The 26,536-nt window shown below is 42.6% G+C and overlaps 8 protein-coding genes across 8 annotated transcripts; 1 reads left to right on the top strand and 7 right to left on the bottom strand.

The window, feature by feature from the left end:
- Positions 1-468: 468 nt before the first annotated feature.
- Positions 469-1,744, bottom strand: BDB00DRAFT_814002 (uncharacterized protein). Its single transcript, XM_053122809.1, has 3 exons — positions 1,354-1,744; positions 1,103-1,283; positions 469-1,030 (listed from the first exon to the last, which is right to left on the bottom strand). The coding sequence occupies exons 1-3, from the start codon at positions 1,714-1,716 to the stop codon at positions 552-554; spliced, it is 1,023 nt and encodes a 340-aa protein (XP_052981553.1). The 5' UTR covers positions 1,717-1,744; the 3' UTR covers positions 469-551.
- Positions 1,745-4,127: 2,383 nt separating this feature from the next.
- Positions 4,128-4,460, bottom strand: BDB00DRAFT_813998 (uncharacterized protein; the record flags this gene model as incomplete). Its single annotated transcript, XM_053122808.1, is given in 3 exon segments — positions 4,128-4,198; positions 4,257-4,313; positions 4,331-4,460. 3 exon segments carry the CDS (start codon positions 4,422-4,424, stop codon positions 4,128-4,130), a joined length of 222 nt encoding a protein of 73 aa, XP_052981552.1. The 5' UTR covers positions 4,425-4,460.
- A 1,628-nt stretch (positions 4,461-6,088) lies between these two features.
- Positions 6,089-6,675, bottom strand: BDB00DRAFT_813979 (uncharacterized protein; the record flags this gene model as incomplete). Its single annotated transcript, XM_053122807.1, has 3 exons — positions 6,089-6,169; positions 6,190-6,396; positions 6,662-6,675. The coding sequence occupies 3 exons, from the start codon at positions 6,673-6,675 to the stop codon at positions 6,133-6,135; spliced, it is 258 nt and encodes an 85-aa protein (XP_052981551.1). The 3' UTR covers positions 6,089-6,132.
- A 3,417-nt stretch (positions 6,676-10,092) lies between these two features.
- On the top strand, positions 10,093-12,782 carry BDB00DRAFT_813972 (GLE1-like protein-domain-containing protein). The gene is made up of 10 exons (XM_053122806.1): positions 10,093-10,187; positions 10,281-10,379; positions 10,520-10,619; positions 10,741-10,892; positions 10,988-11,048; positions 11,139-11,312; positions 11,399-11,467; positions 11,547-11,675; positions 11,743-11,835; positions 11,925-12,782. Exons 1-10 carry the CDS (start codon positions 10,165-10,167, stop codon positions 12,549-12,551), a joined length of 1,527 nt encoding a protein of 508 aa, XP_052981550.1. The 5' UTR covers positions 10,093-10,164; the 3' UTR covers positions 12,552-12,782.
- BDB00DRAFT_241081 (Spc98 family-domain-containing protein) lies at positions 12,661-16,530 on the bottom strand. The gene is made up of 15 exons (XM_053116622.1): positions 16,386-16,530; positions 16,070-16,267; positions 15,917-16,000; positions 15,595-15,820; positions 15,380-15,489; positions 15,174-15,299; positions 14,893-15,094; positions 14,723-14,817; positions 14,446-14,628; positions 14,272-14,365; positions 13,975-14,167; positions 13,765-13,900; positions 13,354-13,647; positions 13,074-13,271; positions 12,661-12,971 (listed from the first exon to the last, which is right to left on the bottom strand). Exons 2-15 carry the CDS (start codon positions 16,223-16,225, stop codon positions 12,771-12,773), a joined length of 2,298 nt encoding a protein of 765 aa, XP_052981549.1. The 5' UTR covers positions 16,226-16,267; positions 16,386-16,530; the 3' UTR covers positions 12,661-12,770.
- A 445-nt stretch (positions 16,531-16,975) lies between these two features.
- BDB00DRAFT_813966 (6-phosphogluconate dehydrogenase, decarboxylating) lies at positions 16,976-19,400 on the bottom strand. Its single transcript, XM_053122805.1, has 5 exons — positions 19,329-19,400; positions 19,202-19,235; positions 18,996-19,098; positions 18,369-18,791; positions 16,976-18,293 (listed from the first exon to the last, which is right to left on the bottom strand). The coding sequence occupies exons 1-5, from the start codon at positions 19,340-19,342 to the stop codon at positions 17,413-17,415; spliced, it is 1,455 nt and encodes a 484-aa protein (XP_052981548.1). The 5' UTR covers positions 19,343-19,400; the 3' UTR covers positions 16,976-17,412.
- A 683-nt stretch (positions 19,401-20,083) lies between these two features.
- BDB00DRAFT_240684 (peptidyl-tRNA hydrolase II domain-containing protein) lies at positions 20,084-21,172 on the bottom strand. Its single transcript, XM_053116620.1, has 4 exons — positions 20,779-21,172; positions 20,687-20,709; positions 20,508-20,622; positions 20,084-20,402 (listed from the first exon to the last, which is right to left on the bottom strand). Exons 1-4 carry the CDS (start codon positions 20,842-20,844, stop codon positions 20,223-20,225), a joined length of 384 nt encoding a protein of 127 aa, XP_052981547.1. The 5' UTR covers positions 20,845-21,172; the 3' UTR covers positions 20,084-20,222.
- Positions 21,069-25,791, bottom strand: BDB00DRAFT_240803 (CNH domain-containing protein). Its single transcript, XM_053116621.1, has 12 exons — positions 25,236-25,791; positions 24,780-25,145; positions 24,591-24,650; positions 24,370-24,510; positions 23,995-24,288; positions 23,546-23,830; positions 23,262-23,435; positions 22,777-23,167; positions 22,145-22,672; positions 21,946-22,056; positions 21,729-21,877; positions 21,069-21,641 (listed from the first exon to the last, which is right to left on the bottom strand). The coding sequence occupies exons 1-12, from the start codon at positions 25,521-25,523 to the stop codon at positions 21,501-21,503; spliced, it is 2,928 nt and encodes a 975-aa protein (XP_052981546.1). The 5' UTR covers positions 25,524-25,791; the 3' UTR covers positions 21,069-21,500.
- Between the last annotated feature and the right edge of the window lie 745 nt (positions 25,792-26,536).

The following is a 26,536-nucleotide window of genomic DNA, read 5'->3' as shown; positions in this document are numbered from 1 at the left end:
TAAAGATGCATTGACGTACGCCATAATATTCTGCTTGCTGTATGAATGTATTACATATCGCAATACCGTCGTCTTTTCATCTTCGAGAACACCACATATCTACTCTTACTAATTGAGTCCCTATGACAGCATGTATAGATTAAGTGTGTACTACATGCACGGGACATAGTTTGCTTAGATACATATGATCCCGTCATATGTATATAGCCTTTCCAGTAGAGGTTACTTTCCTTTATTGTTATACATCACCCACCTTGTTAAGATATTGTACCTCGACAATTAGTCCACATTGGGAAATATGCACACCTAAAGTAAATCTTCTAATTTTGATCTTGTTATTATGTAGTTCTTTATATGCGTTTGTACACGATACTATAGAATAGACGTTAATGATGGGGTTTATAAAGTGTGTTCGATAACGTACATGCTTAAATACGTTCCGTTTTTCTTTAATCTAACACATACATAGACAAGTAATTTCTCTTTATTACAAATAATGTACAGGATCTTTGGTTTAGCCATTATTACAAGGCTGTTTGTTTTCTAAGTCTCTATAATTTGGATGCAGCGCCAATGTGCACTGAAGCATCTTCCTTCCGAGCCATATCTCTAACCGTTCTTCGCAGGATTTTGCCAGTAGGACTCTTGGGAATTTCATTCACCACCTTGACACCACCTCGCAAACGCTTATGCTGAGCTACGCGGTCATGTGTCCATTGCACAATCTTCTGTGGGGCATCCTTGTCATTTACAGCTTCTGGGCGCAATACAACATATGCGCGTGGGAACTCAGTGGCTTGCTGCTCGTTGTATACACCAATCACGGCAGCATCTAGGACCAATGGACATTGTAATAGAAGTGCTTCCAACTCGGCAGGCGCAACTTGGAAACCCTTGTACTTGATCAATTCTTTCAAACGGTCTTGGATAAACCAGTTACCATCCTTGTCAACAAAACCCTGATCACCAGTTCGTATCCAACCATCCTTATCGATCGTAGCATCTGTGGATTCGGGATCGTCAAGATAACCTAAAGATGGTGTGATAATCTTTAACGAACAAACCATTAAAATGACTTGACGCTTTTATAGATGTTACATACCAATCATTACTGTGGGTCCTCTGAAGCAAATTTCGCCAACTGATCCCCATGGTAAATCCTGCCCTTCAGGATCAATCACTTTTCCTTCCATACACGGGAGCAACCGACCAACAGATTCAGGAACGCATGTCTCCTTGGTTTGCATTGTGCCAATAGGCGAAATTTCTGTCATGCCGTATGCCTGCACAGAGTCATCGCATGAGAAAAGTTTGTTTCTTGGATAAAAACCGACAAGTCATAGTGCCACGTACCTGGGTGCAAACAGCATTGAATTTTTTCATGATATCTCGGACAACCTGAGGACTAACTGGTGCGGATCCCACGTTTAAGGACTTCAAGGTAGACAGATCATATTTTGCGACAGCAGGGTGGTTCAGCAAATGCAAAAGAATTGGTGGTGCTGTAGGTACGTCGTTGATCTTGAACCGCTCGATTGCTGCGCACAGATTTTCGACAGTATATTTTTCCAAAACAACTTGAATATAACCTGTTGTAACACCTGTGGTGACCGAGCGATTAAGACCAGCAGCATGGTACATTGGCAAACTGGTAATGGTAACGCGCTGGTCTGGGTTCTTCCATGCGCCAGTATATTCGCATGTTTCGGTTACCATAGCAATACAGTTATAATGACTAAACAAACAATTATGTTAGCATTCTTGCACTAGCGCTTATACATAGCACAAGAGCGCCAAAAATATCCCTGAGTAGCTTTTCGTACCTTAACATAACACCTTTGCTTTTACCAGTGGTACCACTTGAGAAAATCAGATAGGCAACGGTTTCTCGACTCTCCTGAGGTGTCAGTTGGACTGGTCTTAGAGGCACAGTATTATAATCAACCAACACGTCCATAAAATAAGCTGCGCGGGGATCTTTCTCGGTGATGCACAGAACACTTGATTTTGGGAGACCGGCAGCAGCAGCAGCTTCAAGAGCAACGTCCATCGTGGATGGATGAGCAATAAGCAGCTTGGCTTTCGTCATGCTGAGCTGACGTTCTAATTCCGAAGCCACGTAGCTACTGTTGACAGGCGAGAGAGTGCATCCTATACATCATGAAGATAAGAAGTTAATGAATCTGTCTCTTTCTCGCACCATCTCTTATCACAATTTTCAGAAAAAAAAACCTGCTGCACTCAATATTACCTGCTGACAAGGTACCAAGGTAGATAGGTGCCGTGTAAAGCTACAGTAAGACAAGAAATCACAAGAAGACCCCTTTTGTAAGTTACCAGTGATGACACCATCATTACCTAACCTAGAATTTGAAATACGGTATTGTTGCATACATTGTTCGGCGAGTAAACGCAGACGCAATCCCCTCTCTTGAGTCCAAACTTCAACAAGCCGGCGTGAATACATGACACCAATCGCTTCATATGATACAAAGTGATAGACCGTCCAGTAACCGCGTCAATAAAGCATGGATGGCTTTCCGGCTTGTTGTTAGGATTGCTGAATACAAGATCGACTACGTTGTTATAGTCGTATTGACGCGGATATCGCTGTACATATGGCATGATGTATATTTTACGAGAAGAAGGAAAGAAGAAGAAAAGAGATCCAGGCTTACAGAACTGCGTACATGCTTGTATATATACCCTCAAAGTAAGCATTTTTCCCCGAAATGAACGAATGCATTTTTTCCCATAGCCTCGGTATGGTTACACAAAGGCTGAATTGCGTTGGTACACACGCTGTCATTAATTCAGTCCCCCACCTCTGTACATCTACCAATTCTATGTAGGAACACCCAGTAATATGCTCTTCATTTTTTCTATCCCATGCGTATTACCATTTTGTAAAAGCAACAGCTTCAGTTACTTGAACTGACAAACAATGAGTAACGGGTTCCCCATTTTGCAGTCAAAGAGGAGATTCTGTTTTGGGAGCACAGTAAGAGCTGCGCTATTTGGGATCACTAAATTTAATTCTTTAAGCTTCCCACCCTCCAGCCTGTTTCCCACATCGACAAATCAGTTTCAGAGTCATTGGAGGGAAAGTGATCTCCCGGTTCCCTCCTCTTCCGTCATATCGAATTTCACCATGTTTTGTTCACCACCTTGTTCCGAAAAGGTCAAAAGGAAGCCGTACCTTATTCAACCATTGACGCATCGTGGATGCAGCACTGGATCCTATCATTCCAGCTAGAGCATCGCTACCCAAATTTTATACGCCAGAATTATTAAACTTTGTCACTAGTCCAAAATACACAGATTTATTATGATCAAACACACCATTACAGAGACGCGTTTCGATAGTATATTGCAGTATCCACGGTAGATCGAGTGATTACTACACCACGACATACCCTTGGAAGATGTGCTGCCCTCGTTTTATGGGAGATTCTTATCCTTCCTCGATATTACATTCATCTAGGCATATATTTCTTTGTGACGAAAATCGCATGCCTTTTAAATAGGAGGTCAACTGTTATCAATCAAACCACTTTATCCCGTAAGGATCCACATGCTTTAACCGGTCTGTTGCTCACTCACTATTGTACCATACAGGCCCGTGCTTGCATGTATAATATTTTGCAACAAGTCCCGTTGTCATCAAAATTTTCAGAGGTGCTGGATGACACCACATGAGCCAATCAAGGGGATGAGGGATGAGGTGTTAAAAGTGAAAGAGAGTGTGTATCATGCGCAAAGCTTTTTTTCCAAATGGTCATTCTTGGCACTGTTGCCAAAGATGGGCTGCTACATGTATCGTAAGTTGCAGCTCTTGCTATGCAATACGATACCAATGGGGACATCTTGAACTGACAAAGAGCTTGGTCATAAGCTGAGGACCTTTTACGATACTTTAAAGTAAGTTTGGGACCTTGTGCAGTTGACGATGCACAAGGCAAACGACAAGAACTTCATCTAAATCATACTTTGCTTAATCAGCGAAATATCGTTTTTGTTACCGTGATACCATCCGTTGATGATGCTGCTGCTGCTAACACTATAGGCGTAGTTGTAATAATATATGTAATGTAGCAGGACATATTTTCCACTCTAGCACAGAGTTCTCAGTAAATAAACCTAAAGCACGAAATTGGTGATAATGCACAATTTGAATCCAGGCACGTACAGTATATACCTGATTTTTCGCTGCCACACCACACGCACGCTTTCCTATGATATGTAACTTTTCATACTTATAAATGCCAGCAGGTTAGCCTTTTTTCTTCTTTCGTTCCGGCGTAGAGTACGCACTATACAGTGAGTTCACTAGCACCCGATCCATACGGTGCTGACATTGTTGTCAAAGTTGTGCCGGCTGTTGTTTCTGTCAAACTGGACGGTAAAATGGCTAAACGACACATGTACACAATACTTCTTTCTTTCAACCCAACTTGTATGTATTAATGTTGCCGCTGTTAGATGACGCAGAAAATGTTCGCGCGTCTGAACATTTAGTAGGAGATCCTATCGGGTGCATCATTATGAAATCGCAGCAAGGTAGCGTTATCATTGTTCACACGCAGTCTGAATACTGTATAGCATTATGTATTACCAGTCTGTGGTTTCTAAAGACGTGTCATATTTGTCCTGATGATGGTGAATGATGTGGCGAGCTTACATATGATCAAATTTATAAATTATCAGATGGTAGCGATGATAGCTCAATTTAAGAAGCAAAACAACTAGAAGAATCCAGACAGCAACGATAATACCACTGCAGTAATGGAATCACATATTATCAGGTGAAAGTTCATTTGGAAGAAGAAGAAATAGGAAAAGGCGAGCAAGATGGCTCCGTTCATTGAAGGCGTCCATTTGCGCCCTACAAACTTCAGTGATTCCATTAAGGAGGTATCTATGCATAAATCAAAGTATGCAAGTGAGATCTACTCATTATGATTGACCTTAGCACTGCCGATTCTTTATCTTCGTACCACATTGACATAAGAACCACTCAGTAACATCAAACTACATTTAAAATACAGACGTCATCATCGATCTACGCAAAGGATACAAATTCGAGCAGACCAAAGAGTTTACAACGCGGTCAACATGCATAAGAACTATTTGCACGGTCATTGCGCAAGTCTTATCGCCTTCTTTTTCGCCTCTTGGAAGTGACGTTTGGTTCAAAAATCACGCTTTAAAAACAGGCGCAATTTTCTGCATCTGAATCAGGTGAAAACCAAAATGACAAGAAAATCCTGTTGTGATAAGCTACGTGCAGGAAAACAGAGAGAGAGAGAGAGAGAGACGAGCAGCTGAAAGTAGACTTTCCAGTATAAAGATCTGGCAGTTATACATGCCTGTTGGCGTATGCTCTGGTGTTGCCTCTTAAAAAATAATCCCTTTTCACAAAAAGGGTCGCACCATATCCGCGGTAACAAGCAATTTAGGCGAACACAGAAAGTGAAAACGCGTGTCAAAGTGTGATAAAGCGCGTTGTGATCGTGTTACTGTCGTCTGTCATTGTTCCCCGCTTTGTTTAGCACGGAGCTGTGGGTGGGCAAAAAAAATAAGGAACTTGTCAAGCACACGAAAAAAAGGCAAAGCAAAAAAAATAAATAAAGCGGCAAAACGTATATGAGAAGAGTGCGAAAAGAAAAAGATTGTTTTATTTTGTTTATCATTTCTTATTTGTGTGTAATAATGTGCGTAATAAATAATAGTAATAATAATCTGTTCGTTCCTCACCATCCACTGACCCGCACTGGTACATTGCAGTCATCTCTTCATGGCGGACCACTGAGCCCATCCAATCATCAGAAGACTCTGAACAATCGCCAGCACTGGCACGGAACTGATCATAGCACGGACAGTGACTCCCGCGCATACAGCCCAACGCCTTTCCAAAACGAACTAAAGTGAAGAAAAAGAAAAAGAAAGGAAAAGCGAAACTGCTCGCTTTATATAGACGTTTTTTGACTGTCACGCTCGGGACTTCAAATAGTTCCACCAAGTTCCATGGATTTTCATTGGCTTTTGCTCAATAGTATGGCTTTCAGCATATGATATGGCTCAAAGGGACTATCACAAAAGGAAAGGAAAGGGGGTGTGTTTAATGGTCATCTAAACAAATGTGCTGCGGCGGTAGTGGTACGTGTCTCTCACCATGCGGAGCTGTACCCTCCGATGGTATCGGCGCTTGTTTGTGAGTGGGGCCGTGCACGGCACCGTGTCAAGCGAAAACAAAGACACGAATGCGAATGAGCATGTACATTCACGGAAGAAATGCTTTTCTGTGAGCAGTCAATGATGGGAATAGGAGTGACTGACAGAGTAGACAATTTACCATCAGTGAATGTTGAAAACACGATCCACCCAGCAGCCAGGCTACATTCCTTCACCCAACAAGACAAACAGCGTGTGTATATAGCGTAGTTTACAGTACTTTAATATTATCTTTGGACTGTGTGTGTGGCACGTAATGTTGTGTGTGTGCGGAAAAAGATGCCCCCATCGCTGCAGTGCATATTAAAGACCCGGTATCTTCTATGCTTAACCGTGCTCGTCAACTGTTGCTTTACCATCTTCGCTATCCGCCAACAGTTCTCTGAAAGTTCTATCCTCCATCCCAAGTATGTGCTGCTGCAGATACGTTGACCCGTTCATAATCAGTATCCGCTGCCGCTAGTGAAATCGACTCATCCTTCATTTTTTTTTTCATTGCCTGCTGATAAAGTAAATCGGTTCATTTGTTTTTGTGCGGTTCTACGTTCTTTTAAAGCAGCGTTCAAGATCCATGGGGACGATCAGAAGAATAACACTACAAACGATGACTTCCTCCAACTTTTGCCACTTCTGCGCGTAATTCGTTGCTCCATTTATTACCTTTTTCACTCGCCATCCCATTGTGTACTTCGAGTGCGAAGTCAATTGGCCAAATCGTTGCGTCACAATACGCTTTCACTCTACATAGTTTTCGTTTCAGGGGAAAGCTGTTGGAACGTTCAAGGTTTGACACACGCGTAACTTCGTCACTATCCACAAAAGAAAGATCTGTGTTGCGCTCTCCCTGATTTCCTCATTCATGGACTACCTTTGCTTCCTGCTGAATTACATTCTTTATGCTTGTCGTTAGTGTGGGTGTGTGCGTACGTGATCGGAGCCTTCGTTATGTGATAATAAAAAAAAAGAGAGACGCAGCGAATTTTCCCCTATTGTTACTTATTCCCACAGCAAAATCCACATTGTGTCTCTGGTCGTCTCTTTGCAGACTACTTGTCGTTGCCGAATTAATGATGTTATAATAAAGCCCGAGAGAAAAGTCCTGCTCTTTTGCAGTTGCTTTTTATATACGTCAAGAGCACCGTTTACTGTGCATTACGTCCCACTTAGCTTAATATATAGTCCCTTTTGGTAAGAATTACGATCCGCTTATTTTTACTATGTCTTGTCTTTAGATGCCAAAGAAAAGTGTGCTGGGGACGAGCAGCTTCTTCACTACAAGACTTCGCCCAGCAGTAATTCCATTCACAACTGGTGCATTGACTGGTGGCAAGGTGGAATATCAATTAAAGTTGGCAGGGATAGTAATATGTGTTTGCTCTTGGACTACATGCGTCTTTATGTAGGGCTTGCCGTAAAATGGACGCTCCAAGGCTACGTTTTTGGTTTGAGCCACTGATCCGGTCAGTGTACGGAAATGTTCACCAAGCTCATGTCACCTTTAGCAATAGGCCAAGAAGGACTTCGTCTCTGGATCGCTTTCAAGGGCATTGCATACCGTGGGCGACGACTGATAATGAGCGCCGAAATGAGTATCTGTCCTCCAATAGGGATCGTCGCTTAACAGAAATACGCATAATTCCTACATTTCAATGGAAGTTTTCCCAACTGTGGATTATGATGTTTGGAGAATTGTTTGGTCATATAAATGTGTGGACAGTAGCATATCACAAAATACATAATCAAAGGAACAAGATGGGCGGTGGAAATAAGAAAATCACAACGTGATCTGCCGACGATGGTCAACATCTAAACTTGGGTTGAATCATTATTAAATATTATGAGGATAATCATGGAATATCTCCAACAGCCATTGGAAAAGAAACGTCGTATATTGGGGCAAGACAACCATGGCAGCTATCATCTACATTTTTAAATACGGTGCTTCCCGTCTTTGCACCATCATCTCATCGATCATACATGCCGCTCAATGTTGTTACTGTAGATGGAAGTTTGACTTCATCCTGTACGTGGTCGGACACGCTGATAATTACGCCTTGCGGTATCCATCGACGCTCAAGCGAGACGTGCCCTTTCCCCATTATGTATCGAACAATGGATGAAACACCTTGTAGCCGAACAAATTGCAGAGTAGATAGTCTGCAAGAGAGACAGCAAGGGTGAGTGTTTTTTCAGCATTGAATCCGGGGAAAAAATAGCTTTAAAAGATAGCGAACAACAACAGCGTAAAGCACGTGTTATTTCCATTGCTTAATATATAAGGCGTAAAATTTATGCATTCATCTGGGCTACAAGAGTCTTTCTATCAAGTGATATAAAAGAATCTAGAGATGAATAGTTTAATGTAAACGAACAGTAACGCAGCAAAAGTACTCTGCCATAGTTGTACATACTGCATAAATAGCGTTCTGTTACGTACTAGATAGTACTTTTATTCTTCCCCGCGCATGGGTATCTTCTAAAAGAGTTTTGGCAGGAGTAGCGCGGGCTAAACATAGGTGATTAATGGACATCTTCGAGGCTTGTAGCAGCACATGGAGACACAAGCATTGAATCTATACCAGACAACAATAGTATTACCGTGCTTGCACAGAACAATCTGTCACTGACTAGATTTGTACGTAGCAATCAGTATGAGGTAACTTCTTCTCTCTTTGCATTCACACCTCCTCCTCTCTGCTATTATTCTGTGTATACTACTAGCTCTCAAATAAACCCACATCATGTAATACGGATAAAAAGTCTTTGGCATCTTTTTCGAAAACAGACCAAGCTTACTGCTACATACACACGAAAAGTAAGAACTTGGGTGTCAAAATGATGTGTGTAGATCTCTCTTGTCGATATTACAGTTACAGTAATACAAAGAGATGCCAGCAACGAAGACTATATGACATTGTGGATGGTATGGAACGTCTATGCTAAGTACAACAGTACATTAGGACGAGTGAGGAACTCTGAAGAATACGATCCAAAGTTACAATATGTGGCATGATATGCATGCAGTATGAGCTGCTGCTGCAGGATCAAAGTTTGTGCTGTTTAGTGGCGGCACCGTGCGCATGTGCACTACCACCACTCACTTTGCAAATTATGAAATTAGCTTAAAAAAAAAGCGGAATGGCTAACTGTTATGGCAAAGGAAAAGAAGGCTGGTTCAAAATAAAAAGATCTCTTCTCTCCTAGGACGATTAATGTCCTTTTTGAGCGCTCTCTCAAAGACACAAGAAGAGAGGCGGTCCATCAACCTTTTCCTACTTGATCTACGAAACAGCAACAGCATGATGCTATGATATTCTTGGTACACGGGGTCTCGGCGTTTTATCCTGTGTACGGATGTGAGCTATTTTAAAAACACGGTGCATATTACCTCTATGTGTATAAGTCTTATCTACATACATTATCATTGCAATAATACTTATGGAGGGACGAGGGTGGCAGTAGTTTACTTGTTGTTAAACAAGCGTATTGCGGCAGATAAAGAGACACTGTATACAAATCTCAAATCCCGGGTCCACAGTAGTTTTTCGGCAGTTGTTGCTCAACAACCATATATCAATGACAAATAATTGTGCTTTGATACCACTATGCAACTTTCTAAATGTTAGTTGCCCGGTTAATCAACCGGACTGCTGTCACCAGCATGCACTTTCTTCCTTTGGCAAGGCACTAGGTAAGTGTATCAAAAAACAGTGAGCAGCTTTATAAGCTCCTGTCAAAAGCGAGTTATATTCTCATCTCAAAAAGCAGAGTGTTTGGTGACTAGCGAACAAGCATAATACCTCCCAGTCTTTTAGCTGACAGAACGCGAGAAGAGCTCGCTCGGCGGAGATTCCGAGACCCACTTTCTTTTCCTGCCCGGATTTCTTTTCTCGTGTGACTAAAACTATCACTTACTTTTCGTTTGACAAAATGGCAGCAACTGCAAGGCGAAGGTATAGATCAAAATCATATACGTTGAAAAAACTAGCCTTGAATCAAGGCACTTACCTAATTTAAATCTTTTATTCCACTCTTCCTGTTTTTAGCATGCCTTTGCGAAAAATTACGAATTCAGTCGTGTACAGTTGTCCCTCAGATTCTGACGATTCTGACTTGGAGGACACCGCAACAAAATTTAAACAAAAGTACGGCTCATTGTCTCGTTCATTCAAATTTCTGGTCTATAAAGGCATAGCGATTGTTGATAAGAGCAACGTGAATCCAGTTGAAGGTCAAAAAAGGAGAATCGAAAATAATCTAATTGCGCGTTTTTTTTTTCAAACAGAAACCCAAACTTCAAGAAAGTCCCAGAACTTGCTTCTCTAGCTCTGCCAGTGGATATTTTACAAGCATATAAACTGAATGTAGTGCAGAACAACAGTAAAGTGAGTATATTGTAGTCTACTACTTGTGTCTGTTTCTGTGCACAAACCGATCAGCCGAGAAGTGTATATGTCCTTGTTCACGTTCTAAATGCCAAACTTTTCTGTTTTCCTCACTGTATAGCGGGCCATTGACACAAGCTCTGCGGTTAAGCAGCAAGCACACAAACAAGAACTCGATCAAATGAAAAAAGATATACTGGAAAAGCAGAATAGAAAGATCGAAGAAGACCTGGAGAGAATTCGTATGGGTCTATCTAGTTTGGATGTAAAATTGTACGTATTCTTTTTCTTTTCATGTTTGATACAAGCCTGCAGCTTTGAAAGACAGATCATACATGTACTTACTGCTCCTTGTCAAACAAACACAGCACAACATTGGAAAAAGAGCTTGATGAAGAGTATAATCAGTATGTGGTTGAATTAAGCGAGGTAATCCATTGTTGCTAAGGAACCAATGAGGAGAGATAGGGGATGTACTACAGGTTCGTGTAAGATACTGAAACAGATCCCCGATAATAGCGAGTCAAAAACGCGATCCAGATAGACAAAGAGAAGCAAGCAAAGCTGAAAGCACAGAAAGAAGCGGAAGCCAAGGCACAAAGAGAGAAAGAACAAAAGAGTCTAGAAGACAAACAGAAGGCCGAAGCAGCCGACAAAGCTAGAAAGGAGAAAGAAGAAAAGGCGCGCATGCAGGTATATGCTTTTTTATGGTATTCCTTTTTGATTGAGTGACAAACGAAATGCTGAATATTTTGACGTATGCGCATGAAACCTTTAAGCAGGCCAAACAATCGTCGGCATCAGTCAACGGTATTGAATTATACGCTACATACATGAAAAGAATCGAGGTATTTCCATCAACTGCATATTAGATATGAGATTGCATAAAGGTTATCAATTGTAATCTGATGTGTATACTGTCGTTAGTACTACCGAGAACACTACAAGCCAAAACTTCAGGACCAAAAGTTCCGGTCAACTGTGTTTAAAGAGCGAATGCCGATAAAGCGATATTTGAAGCAATTGCAGTTTAAGCGAGAAGTAGTTGATCAGCGGGTAATGGCTAAATCAATGACTAGTGATTTCTCGTGCACTTGGAAACTAATGCTTTGTTTATGCGTAGTTTAAAGCCATTAGAGACCGTCTTTTGGCCGCCAGAAGCCAGTCAGAAGACGCCTTTCACATTCTACTCAATTACACAGCAAAGGATTTTCTGGTAAGTACCTTGTGCCCGACACCATTTATTTTGTGCAAATGCACATTTTCCTCTTGGTCTTTCAACTAACCAACACCGGATTGCTATAGCGACAAGCACGGTCTGAAATTTCATCTATTAGTTGGGGTGCCTATTTTTATGCACGTTTTGCGATGCTATTGGGCGCAGCCATTCCAGAATTCATGGAATACTTACTAGCTCGATTATACAAACGTTGTCCCTACATGATTCCCAACTATCATGATGGTTCGGACGTTTCCATCGATGACATAAAACGACTTCAGCGATACGAGCACGTTGACGACGAGAAGAAAGAGTTTCAAACAATCGACATGCATTACTTATATCAATACTCATACGTCATGTTCTTTGCCGCACTCGTTCAAATGGGTCAACAGCTCGGTTCTGATCCGCCCAATCCGCATGGCATCGAAAATGGCTGGCTTTGGCTGGCTCGTATCTGCAATGTTCCACCTCGACCTATCACGCCTGGCCTTATTCACAGTTTCCTTCAAATTGCTGGCCGTGGATTGTTGCGCGCATATCCCAGACAAGCTTACAAGATCTATCAAGTCATTTTTAACGACGTGTTGCCTGCGACGCCGAAATCTCGAGAAAATGCAAGTCCACTGAACGAATTACATCGGTTACTGGAAGACTTTTTTACAACTGGAGAAATGAGCAAAATGCCAGAAAAGGCAGAAAGCAAAGTTTGAGCTACTTTTGCGCTCACACACCTTACATATCCTCCCTATTTTTATCATTGTCACTCCCCCCTTTGTTCCTTACTATTCCTTTTTCTTCATCCTTACTTGCCATGTCACTACATCCATACACACACACACATACACACACATCGCAAAGATATATGTGTCTCGTATCATTTTTTTCCCTCATTTTCAAAAGCACAGAGCATTTGTTTTGATTTGTTTTTTTTAATTTGACGAGTAATATCCATTGTAATTAAGTCTCGTTAACAAAGATCGCAAATCTTCATCATGGTATGATGCTAAAACATCTAAAAATTCCAGTACTTGTGTTTGAAATTTCTTTTCCATGTCCTTATGCTTGTTGCGTATCCTCAGTAACTTTTCCGAGTCCCGAAAAGATGATGAGCCGAATAAGTACAGATTATCCTATTTGTATATGGAGATGCGATGAGCATTAGTCAACATGTGGAACGTATGCAGCTATAGTACTATACAGTCTCTTTCTCTCTAGCTATCCAGTCTACACACCAGGATTGATTTATAAGCGAGGATGGTTTCAAATAGCGAGCCAAGGCGCATCGACAATGCTCGATTCTTTGCCCCATTTAAAAATCCCTTCTCTGTAATTTCAGACAGGTATTGTGAATGGGCTTCGATGATAGAGTCCAAGTCGATACATTTGTTGTTGATATGGTCATCAAGCTTTTCCCAAGAGCATTCCAGCACCTAAAGTTATTTTCTGTTTGTAAATCTGTTCAAAAACGTATAGAATGGTAGAAAACGCAGACCAGAAGGAAAATAGTTCTACCTCGAAAAGATAATAGTGCTGTAATTGATAAATGAAATGAATCATGCGACTGATACATAGTTGTGCTTGATGTAAATCTTGTGCCATTTCTGTAATTGAGGCAAAGTCCCGGGATGCTATGCTCCACCGTCGCCAGGATGCTGTAAGGGTATACTCGACACGTTTCAATTGCCATAAAAAGTTGAACATGCGAAGATATTGGTGCATGGCTGGCGGGCTAAACACAGTATTAATAGGCGAGTCTAAATGATAATCAAGCGTGAATACGTCCCAGCCCAAGTCATTGGCAGAAACCTAAAGAATAGAACATCAATTTTAATTTCTCATCGATGATCTTCATTCTCGTAGCAGCTTCCTTCTCCAAGTATTTCTGGTAGCATAGACACACGTCCCTACTACACACAAACGTACCTCCAAAAGCCGCACATCCAACCGATTGAGGATTTCAGGATCGTCATATTGTGCATTTGAAGCACGGATTGCGGTTTCTAGTACGCCAGTCAAGTTGTGCCGGAAGAGTGTGTTGGCAGGACGGTTCAATCCAGGACTGTATGAACGTTTGTGAATATTGATGGTCTTTTGTGTAATCACATTTACTTTGGTGAGTAGATATGGACTTACCCTAAAGTGTCCATCAGGTATTGGATGAAGTCGCCTTGGCCCAATAGTAAATATCGCTTCAGAGCTCGCAAATGATCCATCAGCTTATACTTGTGCTTGAGCAGGTTGATCAATTGCTTGCTAGTTTCTCGATATGTCACATCAATGGACCGTTCAACTGCTAGTATGTCTCCATACTTGAATGTCTGTACAGCTATTTTTATTGCTTTAGTACCATACTTTTCTCCCACTCAACGACGTCATTGCATTTTAAACTGTTGGCAGACCAAGGCAGATGATATTGTATAATACACGTACGTGATGGTTCAGATGCGTTATGATTTGTTACAACGAAAGCGTCATCTTGGCAACTGTAGCGAATAAAATTAATCGACTTTCCAATCAAGAAAATCTGTCGATCGAGATATCTTCACTTAGTAACCCTAACAAAGGACTGTTCCCTGAAGAATCTTTTTAGCTCTGTCAAGTTACCTTTTGTGCTAGTTCGCCTGAAATAAAACTGGGAATCATGTTTTCACGAATAGTATACTTGTTTCGCCAAAGTTCTTCTTCGCATACGCTTGGATCACAAGCAACAAAGAATTCTTGGTAAGGGTCATCCAACTCGCCTTCATAGATCCATCGTTGAAGCATTTCATAAAATGGTTTGGAAACCTATCAAAGACCGCGCAAAGTTATAAACGAGCACTTTTCTCATGAATAACCTCTCCATGTCCCCAAATCAAATGTGTACAGGAACAATTTATACCTCTTCCAACATAGCCCTTATATAGTTTTGGATGAATGGGTCGCCGTGTTTTGTATAATTATGCATCGTCGATACTAGAGCTCCGCCCTTTTGATCTAAAACAGATATTAGTAATTTTAAAATCTTACAAAGCGAATTATCACTTTAGTGTTTTCTTTGTGAAGCATTACTTTTACAAACATCAACCAAAACACTCATGAGACGGAGTCGTTGAGAGCTTTCTCGAGTCCATAAAATCAGTCGTCTAAGTGTCAGTGTATGTTCACTTGTAACCGAGAGTAAATTGGACGTCTGCTTTTCGATTTGTGCCTCAAGTACTGCCATCAGTTTGTAGTAATCCGTCAATTCATGTTGGAGAGCAAAGCAGAAAGCCTATGTTTACACGTATACTTATCATCAATCCGGATTGTTCAATCATCCCAATTACATACAATCATTTATGTATACCAACCTGAGCAACAAGCCCGGCAGACGGATCATTGCATCGAGTTCGAATAAATGCTTGTATCCGTTGATATAACCATCCAATTTCAGTTAGTCGATACACCAGATCTTTTGTAGGTTCTGGAACGTTTATCTATGTACATTATCAAACCATTTTTCGCATAAGATAAAAATCGACAGAGACAGCCAGTGGACCTTGAATTGCATTGATACCTGACTATCCATGGCATATACATCAGAATTGGAATCGTATTTGATATATTGGCCATCAATGCCTTGGAAAATGAATATGAGATCACGTAAAAGCTCAGATTCAGGCACAACTGTAACAGATGTCGGCAAAAAAAAAAAAAAAACACGTCAATTATCATGTCGCTATATTTCATTAGTTCATCGTCCTCAATCCCTATCAAAAAAGATTGCTTTACCTGGTTCGTATTCACTGTTTGATAATGAGCTTTGATACATTTCTCGTGCCTTTTCAAGCTGTACCGCGGGTGGTAACATGCGATCGCTTTCAGAGTAATCATCCGCTAATCGTCGTCGTGTGTTCCGTGAAGATGTTGTTGTGTCATGTTGCAAATCATAAGGTCGTGAACTTGATGGCTGTAGCTGTGGCGATACACTAGACAATCCCAATGGAGAGCTCGTAGGCTAGTGGCAGCAGTATACATTATATCAATTTTGTTAAATCTTTTTTTTTTCGCGTGCGTATATTTGAACGGATCAACCATCAAATTCAATGCATACCGATAAAGGAGCTGAGGCTGGACCGTCCACTTCACTAACGAGGGACAATAGGTAAAGAATGGACCATTTGTTTTGAAGAACAGACTATAGAATACAGTAGCACCAGTTAAGGAATGTATTTTCCTTTTCATAGGTTCTTGCAATTCGTTATACCTGCGAAGCTAGTTTATTATACAAGTGACCGAATCGCGTCGCTTTGTTCATGTCTTGGGGATCTCGTGTTACTATGAGAATAACGTACATTGTAAGTCTTTTAAATATACCTCCACGCCGATATAAGCTTTTAAAAATACGTTTTCGTCGAATCATATTTGCAACATGGTTTTCGTCTTCTACTACTGATGGTGAAGGCTGGCTAAGGTAGAGGGAGGAAATATAAAGAAAATAAAACGATCGCTCGATTAAGTTAGTCTTTCGTATTTACTGGGGAAAGAAAATAACAAATCAAGATATGTTTAATATAACCCACCTGGTCAGCAATCGCGCACACTTGTCATAGACAACGTCAAAGTGTATTTGATCTTGAGCATTGTCTGGATTGGTTTGGACGAATCGCTGTATGAGTTTATGAAGCGTTTTAGCCGTATGGCGATCGAGCGTAGAAGTACTGGTGCTGCTGTTATTACTGTTGTCGTGGTTGCCTGAGAAGCTGCGGTATGAAGACGCAGTAGAAAACCGTGGTGTGCGTGAAGATTCTCCAAATGTGTGGTGATGCGATTGTTGGTTTCGTCCCTCTTGTAAAATAGCGCGTAGGGAATCTGGTATACTCATAGCGATCAAGAAAAGAGAAGGAATAGGAGAGTCAAAGGGCAAAAGGGGGAAAAAACGCGCTTGAACCATGGCTTGAAATCCCGCCACGAATTTTGTGGCACATCGTATTTTTTAAAGCTTCGTTATGTCTTAATACAGTATTTGATGTAGCAATACTAGCTACATGCTACAGTAAAAAGTGTGTCTGAACTTTAGTATCTACGAACGATCAGTTATCAGCATACAGTATCACACTGTACCTGTAACTAACTCACGCAACCTATATAATACTTGCTTATAAGTAATGTTGTTATATTTTATCACTAAGATACATTTATTTCTGAGTAGCTGCATCGACTGCTTTGTAGTCATGGCAGCGCGAAATGTATGTTCGAACCAAGTAATGATCAAAGACGCGTTCTTATCGCAGTACATCCCAGTCTAACTGAACAACGTCAGCCCATGCCTTTCTACCTCATTAACGTCCCACACAAATCCGTATGAAAGTCGTATATGTTATATCACCTTTTCTTTTTTGGGTAAAGTAACAGTGTTTCTTGCATTGAATGGGGGGGGAGAATTTTTATACAAACAAAAGATGCAAAGTGTCGACGAATGATAACAAGGAAACAGAGAGAGTGAGTGAGTGAGAGACTAGAAAGTAAATCGAATGTAAATCGTGAGAGTGTCTGTTGGTGGGGGAAGGGTGATAGTTGGAGAAAAAATGTGTGGGTAATCATCTTTACTTAAGCATCGTAGGTAGAAGCAGCGACGTTGCCACCACGGCCGGTCCAGTTTGTGTGGATCCACTTGCCAGGGGCATCCAAAAGCTCGTAGGTGTGGGCACCAAAGTAATCACGCTGAGCCTGGAGCAAGTTGGCGGGCAACTTCTCGTGACGGAGACCATCGTAGAAGTTCAAAGCGGTCGACAAAGCGGGAGTGGGGATACCCATGATGACGGCCTGTGCAATGACGTTTCTCCAGGCATCCTGGGCCTTGGCGGTAGCCTCTTGGAAGAAGGGATCGAACAACAAGTTCTCGAGTTCGGGGTTGTTGGTGTAAGCATCCTTGATCTTGCCCAAGAAGACAGAGCGGATAATGCAGCCACCGCGCCACATCAAGGCAATGCCGGCGTTGTTCAAAGCCCAGTTGTTGTCCTTGGCAGCCTGGCGCATCAACATGAAGCCCTGAGCGTACGAGACAATCTTGGCGGCATACAAGGCCTGGCCGAGCTGGGCAATGAATTCCTTCTTGTCACCAGTGTACTTTTTGTCCTTGGGGCCAGAGAGGATCTTGGAGGCACGGACACGCTCGTCCTTGAGGGAAGACAAGCAGCGGGAGTAGACAGCCTCACCGATCAAGGTGACGGGGATACCGCGGTCCAACGAGTCAATGCCGGTCCACTTGCCAGTACCCTTCTGACCAGCAGTGTCACGGATCTTTTCGACCAAGGGCTGGCCATCGGTATCCTTGAACTTGAGAATGTCACGGGTGATCTCGATCAAGAACGAGTCCAATTCACCCTTGTTCCATTCAGTGAAGACTTCGGCCATCTCGTCGTGAGTAAGGCCAAGACCCTCAAGCATGATTTGGTAGACTTCAGTGATCAACTGCATGTCACCATATTCTAAATACGATTGTTAGTATCACACGTGTCTATTTCCACAGTATATATACACATATCGATGCACACAATACATACCAATACCGTTGTGGACCATCTTGACGTAGTGACCGGCACCGGTACCACCGACCCAGTCGCAGCAGGGCTCGTTGTCAACCTTGGCGGCGATGGACTGGAAGATGGGCTTGATGGCTTCCCAAGCGCCAGGGTGACCACCGGGCATGAGCGAAGGACCATAGCGAGCACCTTCCTCACCGCCGGAAACACCCGAACCGACAAAGAGGATGCCCTTCTTCTCCAAATCGGCGCAACGGCGGATGGAGTCGGGGTAATGCGAGTTACCACCGTCGATGATGATATCACCCTCTTCCATGAAGGGCAAGAGCTGGTCAATGAAGGCATCGACAGCGGAGCCAGCCTTGACAAGCAAGACGACCTTGCGGGGACGCTTCAACTTGGCGCACAACTCCTCAACAGAGTGAGCTCCGACAATGTTGGTGCCTAAAAAAAACAAACAAACAGAATCGTCAGTAAACAGCACGAACAGTACCAGAACAAGCATATCCCGAGTTTCCTTTTTTCTGTTTCCACACGGTCCTGCGTCCTTTTTAGGCCCCATCGTCCACCCTGTAATCTGGGAGTTGGCTATGTGAACAACAGCCCAGACCGCGAGAACTAACGATTGCATGTGCCCCAAGCTCTTACCCTTGGCCTCGTTCTCCAAGAATGCGTCAACCTTGGAGGTGGTACGGTTGTAAGCGCAGACAGTGAAGCCATTGTCGTTCATGTTTAAAATCAAGTTTTGGCCCTAAACGCGTATCACAGTGGATTAGTCCCGGCTCGGTCCCTGAGGAGAGCATGACAACGACGACGACGACGACGCGTCTTTAAAAAATTCCTTCTCAAATTACCATGACAGCCAAACCAATGAGACCAATATCAGCACTGTATTAGAGAGAAGCATCATGTCAGTGGCCAGCGTACCGGGATTGCGCTTCAACAGAGAGAGAGGGGAAAAGGCAGACAAGGACTACTTACACAGCTTCAACCATGTTTGTTTGTTAGTTCGTTTCTTTACAGTTGGTAAAAGATGGGGAAAAAGAGAAGAAGAAAGGCGGACCCGGCGGGTTTTGTAGGGGTGGTAAATAAACCCAACAAAAGGGCAAAACGATGATGTAAGCGGGATGAATCAGCAACAGCTGGACGACAGCCAAGCAGGGCAGACAGGCAGGCAAACACACGGCAACACGCGCGCATACCCGCCACACACACACAGTAAGCTGATCTATTATCTCGCTGATCGGGGGTCCTGGAACTTCCACAGCCTTCCCGAATCGATTATCATTGGCTCAATCAGCTCAGCTGGACAACTACTCGCCTCATGTCTGTCTCTCTCTCTCTCTCTCTCTCTCTGTGTGTGCTTCCCCCTGGCGCTCGCTCTTTATGCCCTGTTTTGTTACTGACGCGTATGAAAAGGAAAAAGAACCCCAGCTTTCCCGTCAACCCAAAAAAAAAAATTTCCGCCTAGTTTCCCGTTGAGAGTTTACGCGGGCACTTTCGGGAAAATCAAAGGAAAAGACGGACGGCAAACCTTGTGGGGGGCGATAATCATGCCGATTGGCTGAGAGTTTCTTAAGGCTCCAAATTGGCAGCATTTTTCTCTCCGTCGATATCTCGTTTCGAAATCTACACTCCTCCCCCTACCTATCTATCCCCTTTCCTTCTCCCAAATCAAGTTAAAATGGCCGCGTCGCATGAAATTACTACCCCCAAAACGAGAGAAGGGGAGAGAAATGAGAGAGATTTGATGGATCTCATCCATCGCGTTTTTTTTATTACAAGGTGAATGCTTCTTCTTTTTATTTTCCTGATAACAACCAAACACCGTTATCATTATCACGAAACACAGAAAGCGATCATCTTCTTCGATCATCATCGATATAGGGAGCAGTGCTTTTTAAACACATCTTTGACTTCAGGTGTTCGTTCGCGGAGTGGCGCTGTTGCAAGTGCCGTAGGGATATCTTCGGGCTGCTCCACCCACTTGTAGTGTGGTATCTGATGCTCCTTCAAAGCTGCTTCTAGCTTTTCCAACGAGTTTGCGTTTTTCGTCTGCAAACAGCACCATCGTCATTTCACATGGATATCAGTCAGCAAAACGACACTTTTCTGACCGAGAACCAACCGGAAAAAGAACAGACAAGAATGTGAGATTACCTCGAGGACTACTTTATGCATGCGTGTGACATCGGTCAAATACTCTTCTGTATCCGGATCGTTCCTTGTCACGTGTAAGACTGCTGTTGCAGCATGGCAAGCCTGCGTCATCACACTATAAAAAGGCATCAGAAACCCCAATGATGGTTTGCTTACAAAATTGATACTTTTTTTTTTACCTTCCTGTGTTCCAGCTCAAGCTCTATAAAAAAGAAAAAACCAAGGTTGATCAGTAGTTGTCAAAGCCGAATGCTGAAAGTGAATCTCATACCTTTGTCAGATCTTTACGAACGACAATGAACATTGTCAAATGTTCTTTCACTGCAGCCGTTGCCATGGGGGTCGTTTGTTGATTATAGAAAAGGTACCCTTTACGTGTTTTGCGGAGAAACGAAGTCTGATTGGAGGAGGGCTCTGTTTACTAAGCCCAGTTTTATCCGAATCCGAATGATGATTTGACCCCGAGAGGCTGGATAAGGGTTCAAATGTCTAACGCTTTGGGAGGAAGGGGTGGCGAGAGGAGTAACATTCGTTTGATAGCCCGGTAGCATATTTATTAAATCAGTGCCAATATACGATATCTGTTCTTCTTGGTGCATCTTCGTAGTCAAGACACGCGATCGTACTATCAGTAAACTTTTGATTTACGCTTTTCCATCTTTAATGATCAGCAGCACCTGTAGAACAGCAACTTAATACAACAATCACACTAAAAGCGTGTCTTATTCGCACGAGCAAATCATTTATTACAGTAACTGTTCATATAAATGTGATGATATGGTTGGAAGAAAAAGGAAAGAGAAACTTTTTATATATATATGTCGTCGCGATATACAACATGATGATGAAGGCGAGAGAGAGAGAGAGTGATACAAATAATAATAATAAAAAGAATGCAAATAATAGTAAAAATAATAACGGTGATAAAGAGAACAAAATCAAAATCATAACAAAAGAGGAAAAAAACACTACAGTAAATATGTGAAAAGGACACTAATTTATTTCTGTCCGCGTCAACTCGAACACCAACTCAGAGCCCAGCACTGGATCATCCATGGCACAGTAGATGGTATCCATAGCGTCAGGCTTCAAACAGCGGATGTTTTTACCGGGAATCACTTGAACAAGATCGCCCTGTGAAAGAAGACAAGTCATGTGTGAGAGAAAGATAAAGATAATGATAATGGTGTTATATGAACGAGATTGGGCAAGAAATATTACCGTCTTCATGTGGCGCACTTCGATAAATGTCGAGTCGAATGCGGCAATGTATGGGTAACTTAATGCAAAAGCAGTGGGTTGTCCTTCCCATCGGATCATCCACTCCGGTTTAGCGCGACGTCCTTTCTTATCAATGTAAAAGGCCATTTCTGCAAAAATTGACATGATTTTTGTTAAGCAACGCGTCTACCGACAACTCAGGATCTGTCTTACTAACCGTTATAGCATAAGAGAATGTTGCCATTAGGATGTCGGAACATGGATATAGGCTTGATATTTTCGCGATGTAACAGTGCATGATGGCTATCGTCACTTGGATCCAATACACCTAAAAAGGTTGACAGCCATTCATCAGCGTAAGCTTTAACTCAACACACACATACATGGATATCACAATTGAACAAGATAAGACATACTTTGTACTTCTGTAGAAGCAAGATCAACCATCTGGAAGCCCTTGGCACTTCCAACGCAAATGATGTTTTTAAAGTATTGAATCGAGAGGGCTTCACCTGGCAGATAAAGGTCTTTGTAGACCTTTAATCCTTCACCAGAACCACGCATCAACCGACCCAACTTAGATTTAGATTTTTTCACAGTACCAGCATGAGGCTCCAATGCTCGAATCGTCGATGTGATGGTATTATACCGGACAAAGCAGACGAGTGTTTTCTCGGACGGCGTGCCTTGGAAAATCGTACCCACTTTGAAGAATGATACGTGGCTACTGAGTTTGCGGCCTCGCTTGGCAGAATTTTCTACCAGTAAGCTGTCGATGGAGTAGGTGTGCAGAATCTTTTCTGCGAGCACAAGTATCAGTCCGGACGGTTCCAATACATCGATCTGGGAAACCTTGTCGGTGGCCAACAAACGAACAAGATGTTCGCTGTTGTTGTCCTTTTTAATATACACGCCTTGGTTGCTACCTATAACGACAGAGTCACCTAATAGAAGAAAAACCTTTTTAGCACACTCTGTTGTTGTTGTTGTTGTTGTTGTTGGACCTTGAGTAAGGTTTTTTTTTCGCGAAAAGTATGAAGAAACGAACCATAGGATGCAGCACAAGTAACACGGTTAAACGAGTTAAAGAAGCGAGAATTGATAGTTCGAATGTCAAACACTTTTTGCTTCTCCATCAATGTTTGTCGTTGACCTTGGATCTTATCGACCCATTGTCGTCGGTTGTGAAGCGTGCCCGCGTAAAGTGTGATCGGACTAAGGCCGCGTCTGCCTAGATAATTGAATGTAATAGGGTATCCTTTGTTCGAAGCAACGGGACTGGATGGAGGAGCAGCAGCTGCGGCTGCTGTGATTGCGTCGATGTTGTTGAGAGATGAAATTGAATTGGAAAGACTAGGCCTTCCATAGGGTAGAATCGAACTTCCTCGTCGTGAAGATTGATCCGGGAATGATATAGATAGCAATGCTAATGGTATGGGCTGTTTTTTTTTTTACAATAGTAGGTCAAGATTTTTCAGTGTTAAGTGATATACACTCATGATAACGGAACCATTTCATTCTGGAATAAAGTACCTTTTTGTATATTTTGTATCGCTCGAGGTTATTCACAAATTTCTGCTTGACTATGACGACACAGTGATCAAGCAGAAATACTTGGAGATCGGCAGATTCAGACTGACTGGCACCTTTACGTTTCAATGGGCCTTTCATAATGATCTCCCGGTTCTCCGCATCAAGATGGAGGTTCTATAAATAGGATCGACCATTCGGTTTCTTTAAGAATAACTCTTTTGATTTTTTGGACATTAAAAAGTCCCTATTATCTCGAAGCTCGGTACACAAAAATAACAACTTACGGTAAACCTTTCATCCACATTGATTGGGGCCTTGTATGACAGTTTCTCTATGAGTAATCGAATGTTGAATCTGCTTTCGATCTTGCCAGTTTCATGATTGACGTCGCTCAAGAATTCAGAAATCACGTTCATTGCTTTTGGTATATACTCATGGTCAGGGTGACCGGATGGGGTATGCTTTAGGATTTCTCGGAGTAGCAGGTTGTATCTTCCTAATCGTGTCGTAGGTTTGGTCAAGTATCCATTCAACTCCAGTTTACGTGACTGAGGTAATCGTTCGGTTGTCTAAATATGATGATAGCCCCATGTACATCCATACATGCATATATAGCACAGAGAGAGAGAGAGAGAGAGAGAGAGAGAGAGAGTTAAGATGCCATACTTGCATAAATTATCTGCAGTTCCAGATTCTTGCAAATCTGACATCTTCTTGTAAACTAGGTTCTTACCTCGACAAACTGAGCAAATAAGAGATTGGTTGCCTTTTCCGTTTCAAAGACGTGCCGACTGATCATTTGATGTGAGCCGTACTGAACAAATGGTCCAAACGAAGCGACGTGCTGGAGCATGATATCACCCACTTGATCCACCACAGGAGAAGCCTTTTGTCGTTCTTCCAAAGCCGTTGCCAACATACTGTTCATTTCGCAAACTTCGCTAATGTTCCAAAACACTTCTTGGACGAAATGATTACGTCGTTCCACGGGTATATAGTCGCCCTCAAGCAAAGGAGTAATCCAATGCTAAGTGATTTATGGAAATATTATTACGATAAGGGTTAGTGGATTTTTTTTAAAAATGCAGAGCCTATATATCGTTTTTACCTTTTGCACATAGGATAGATCGTCAACAAAATTTCGTTCAGTGTAAATAAGCTCGAAAATGTTTTCCTGTCGTTTCTTTTCTTCTGTGGAGAGTTTGCTAGATACTAGTTTTGGTACAGTGGTGATCCAAAGGCGATCCTCCTTAGGTGATATAAAAAAAGAAGCAGACGTCAGCCTCACCAACGTCTTTTTGGGCAAGTATTTGTATTTTAGTAACTTACCCGTTCCACCAGCGATGACTTGCTACTAGAGCGATGTAGAGTCTTTTGCTTGACTTGTTGCTATATATACACACATACACAAAAAGTTTGTTTTGTTGGCACGTGTACCCCGAAATGGGGATTTCCCCATGGTAACACACAATGCACCCAATCACGCCCAAACTAAGTAATCCCGCAAAAGAACGTTACCTGTTCTAGACGTCTTGGACAAAACACACTGTAACAAAGGTTTTCACGAGTACAGGTAGGCGAATAACAGTCCGTCAAGATTGTGAATACACCATTGGGCAAATGGTCATCGTCATTGCCAACATTGTCCATAAAGTTGAATTCCGACTTTTCATCTTCCTCGTCTTCTTCCTCGGGTTCGCCCGGAAAACGATGTTGACCCCGTCGCAAGTTGGGTGGGTGTCGAAATTGGTAGAGTTCGTTGGGTGAATCGCGAAGACGATGTTCATAGTTGACGTCGTGGAAGAACTTTTGCGCATCCAATGCTCGACCGACTAACAAGGCAAGGTTTCTATCCTTGGTGCCAATGAACCACACCAATTTGTCCTAAACGCACATGACGATCATGTTTGAGTTCGTTGTCTCCTTTCCTCGTGACGATGAATGTGGGTATCATCTAATTGCAATAGCACTTACCACGGCCTCTTTGCCATCAAACACATCCTTGTGTTCAATGCTGTCTTTCACCTTCTTGGTCACAGTGATACGTTCCTGCAGCATCTCCGCCACCTTTGACAGCAATGCTGGGTAAATCTTGCGAGTCGATATGGCTCCTTGGTGCTCGCCAAGAACTTTACGGCTCTCGTCAGTACTATTTTCTCCTCTGCTGATGCTGTCGTTGTCGTTTGAAAACGAAAATGACCGTGATCGTTCGCCCTGGGATCGCATCATGGTTTTTATGGGCGTGATTGGCATGTTGAGCATGCTTTCTGCTGAACGTCTCAAGGGCGCCGAAAATGATGATGATGGTTCCTCCAGTGATCGCAATTGGAAGCCTACGTGAGAATGTTTCAGAACATCGTTCCAGTTTTGTTGATTAGGTGATAGGCAAGAGCATGTACTTACTGCTGCCACTACGGGACATGGCAGATAATTTCGCGCGCATGGGTGCCGTGGTTTTTGATAGACGCGACAGCAAGCTCGCGGCACCTCGGCTCTTGCTCCGTTTCAAAAATAAACTCGAAGTTTCTCGATGATCGTCCTGGTCCAATACAATCTTTGGCTCGGCGCCCGTCTTGGAACGAAACAGGGTATTTGATCGCGTTGTCTTGGCTCCGCCGCCTCCTAGAGGCGGTACCTTTCTGCTGCTGCTCTCTGTCGTCCGCATGCTCGACAAGGATAGCGTATCGTCGGTTCCCAAGACTTCTGTTCGCAAAGAAACAATAGAGCCGACATCACTGCTCATGAAACTGCGTATGCTTTTCGGGGAATCAAGTGGTGTTTTCAACGGTGCGTAATAGGATGACATGGGCCATCCTGAGCTGTTGCTATTTTCATCATTGTTCTTGTCATCTTTGTCACTTTTTGTGTTCTGTTCTTGTTCTTCTTCTTTGGTTGTTTTGTCGTTTTTTTCGGCCAATCTGGCTTCTTCTCGGCATTTTTGATAATAGCGGTTACGGATAGTTGCTGAAGGAGTCAACGTCACGGTGGGTAATTTGTTGCTACTGTTTTCGGTGGGTGCTGTTAAAGACGGGTTGCCATGGTTGTTGGACGAATCAAGTGATGGCAACAATTCGGATTGTGTTGTTCGGGAGATCTCGTCGTGGGTGGCATCAACAGAAACGGAAAGCTGTGTCATGGAGGAGTGCATTCAGAACAAGTTATTTGAGGTTGGAGGGCATAAGGAACTGAAACGAAAGAGATGGGGATTCCGGCAAAAGAAAAGGAAGTCAGAGAGAGCGCACGAAGGAAGGGGGCGAGTGAGGAAGAGTATGAGA

The sequence above is a fragment of the Zychaea mexicana genome, assembly GCF_025766255.1.
Source record: "Zychaea mexicana strain RSA 1403 chromosome Unknown BDB00scaffold_21, whole genome shotgun sequence".
NCBI classification, from domain to species: Eukaryota; Fungi; Mucoromycota; class Mucoromycetes; order Mucorales; family Lichtheimiaceae; genus Zychaea; species Zychaea mexicana.
This window is presented reverse-complemented; position numbering and strand designations above follow the sequence as displayed.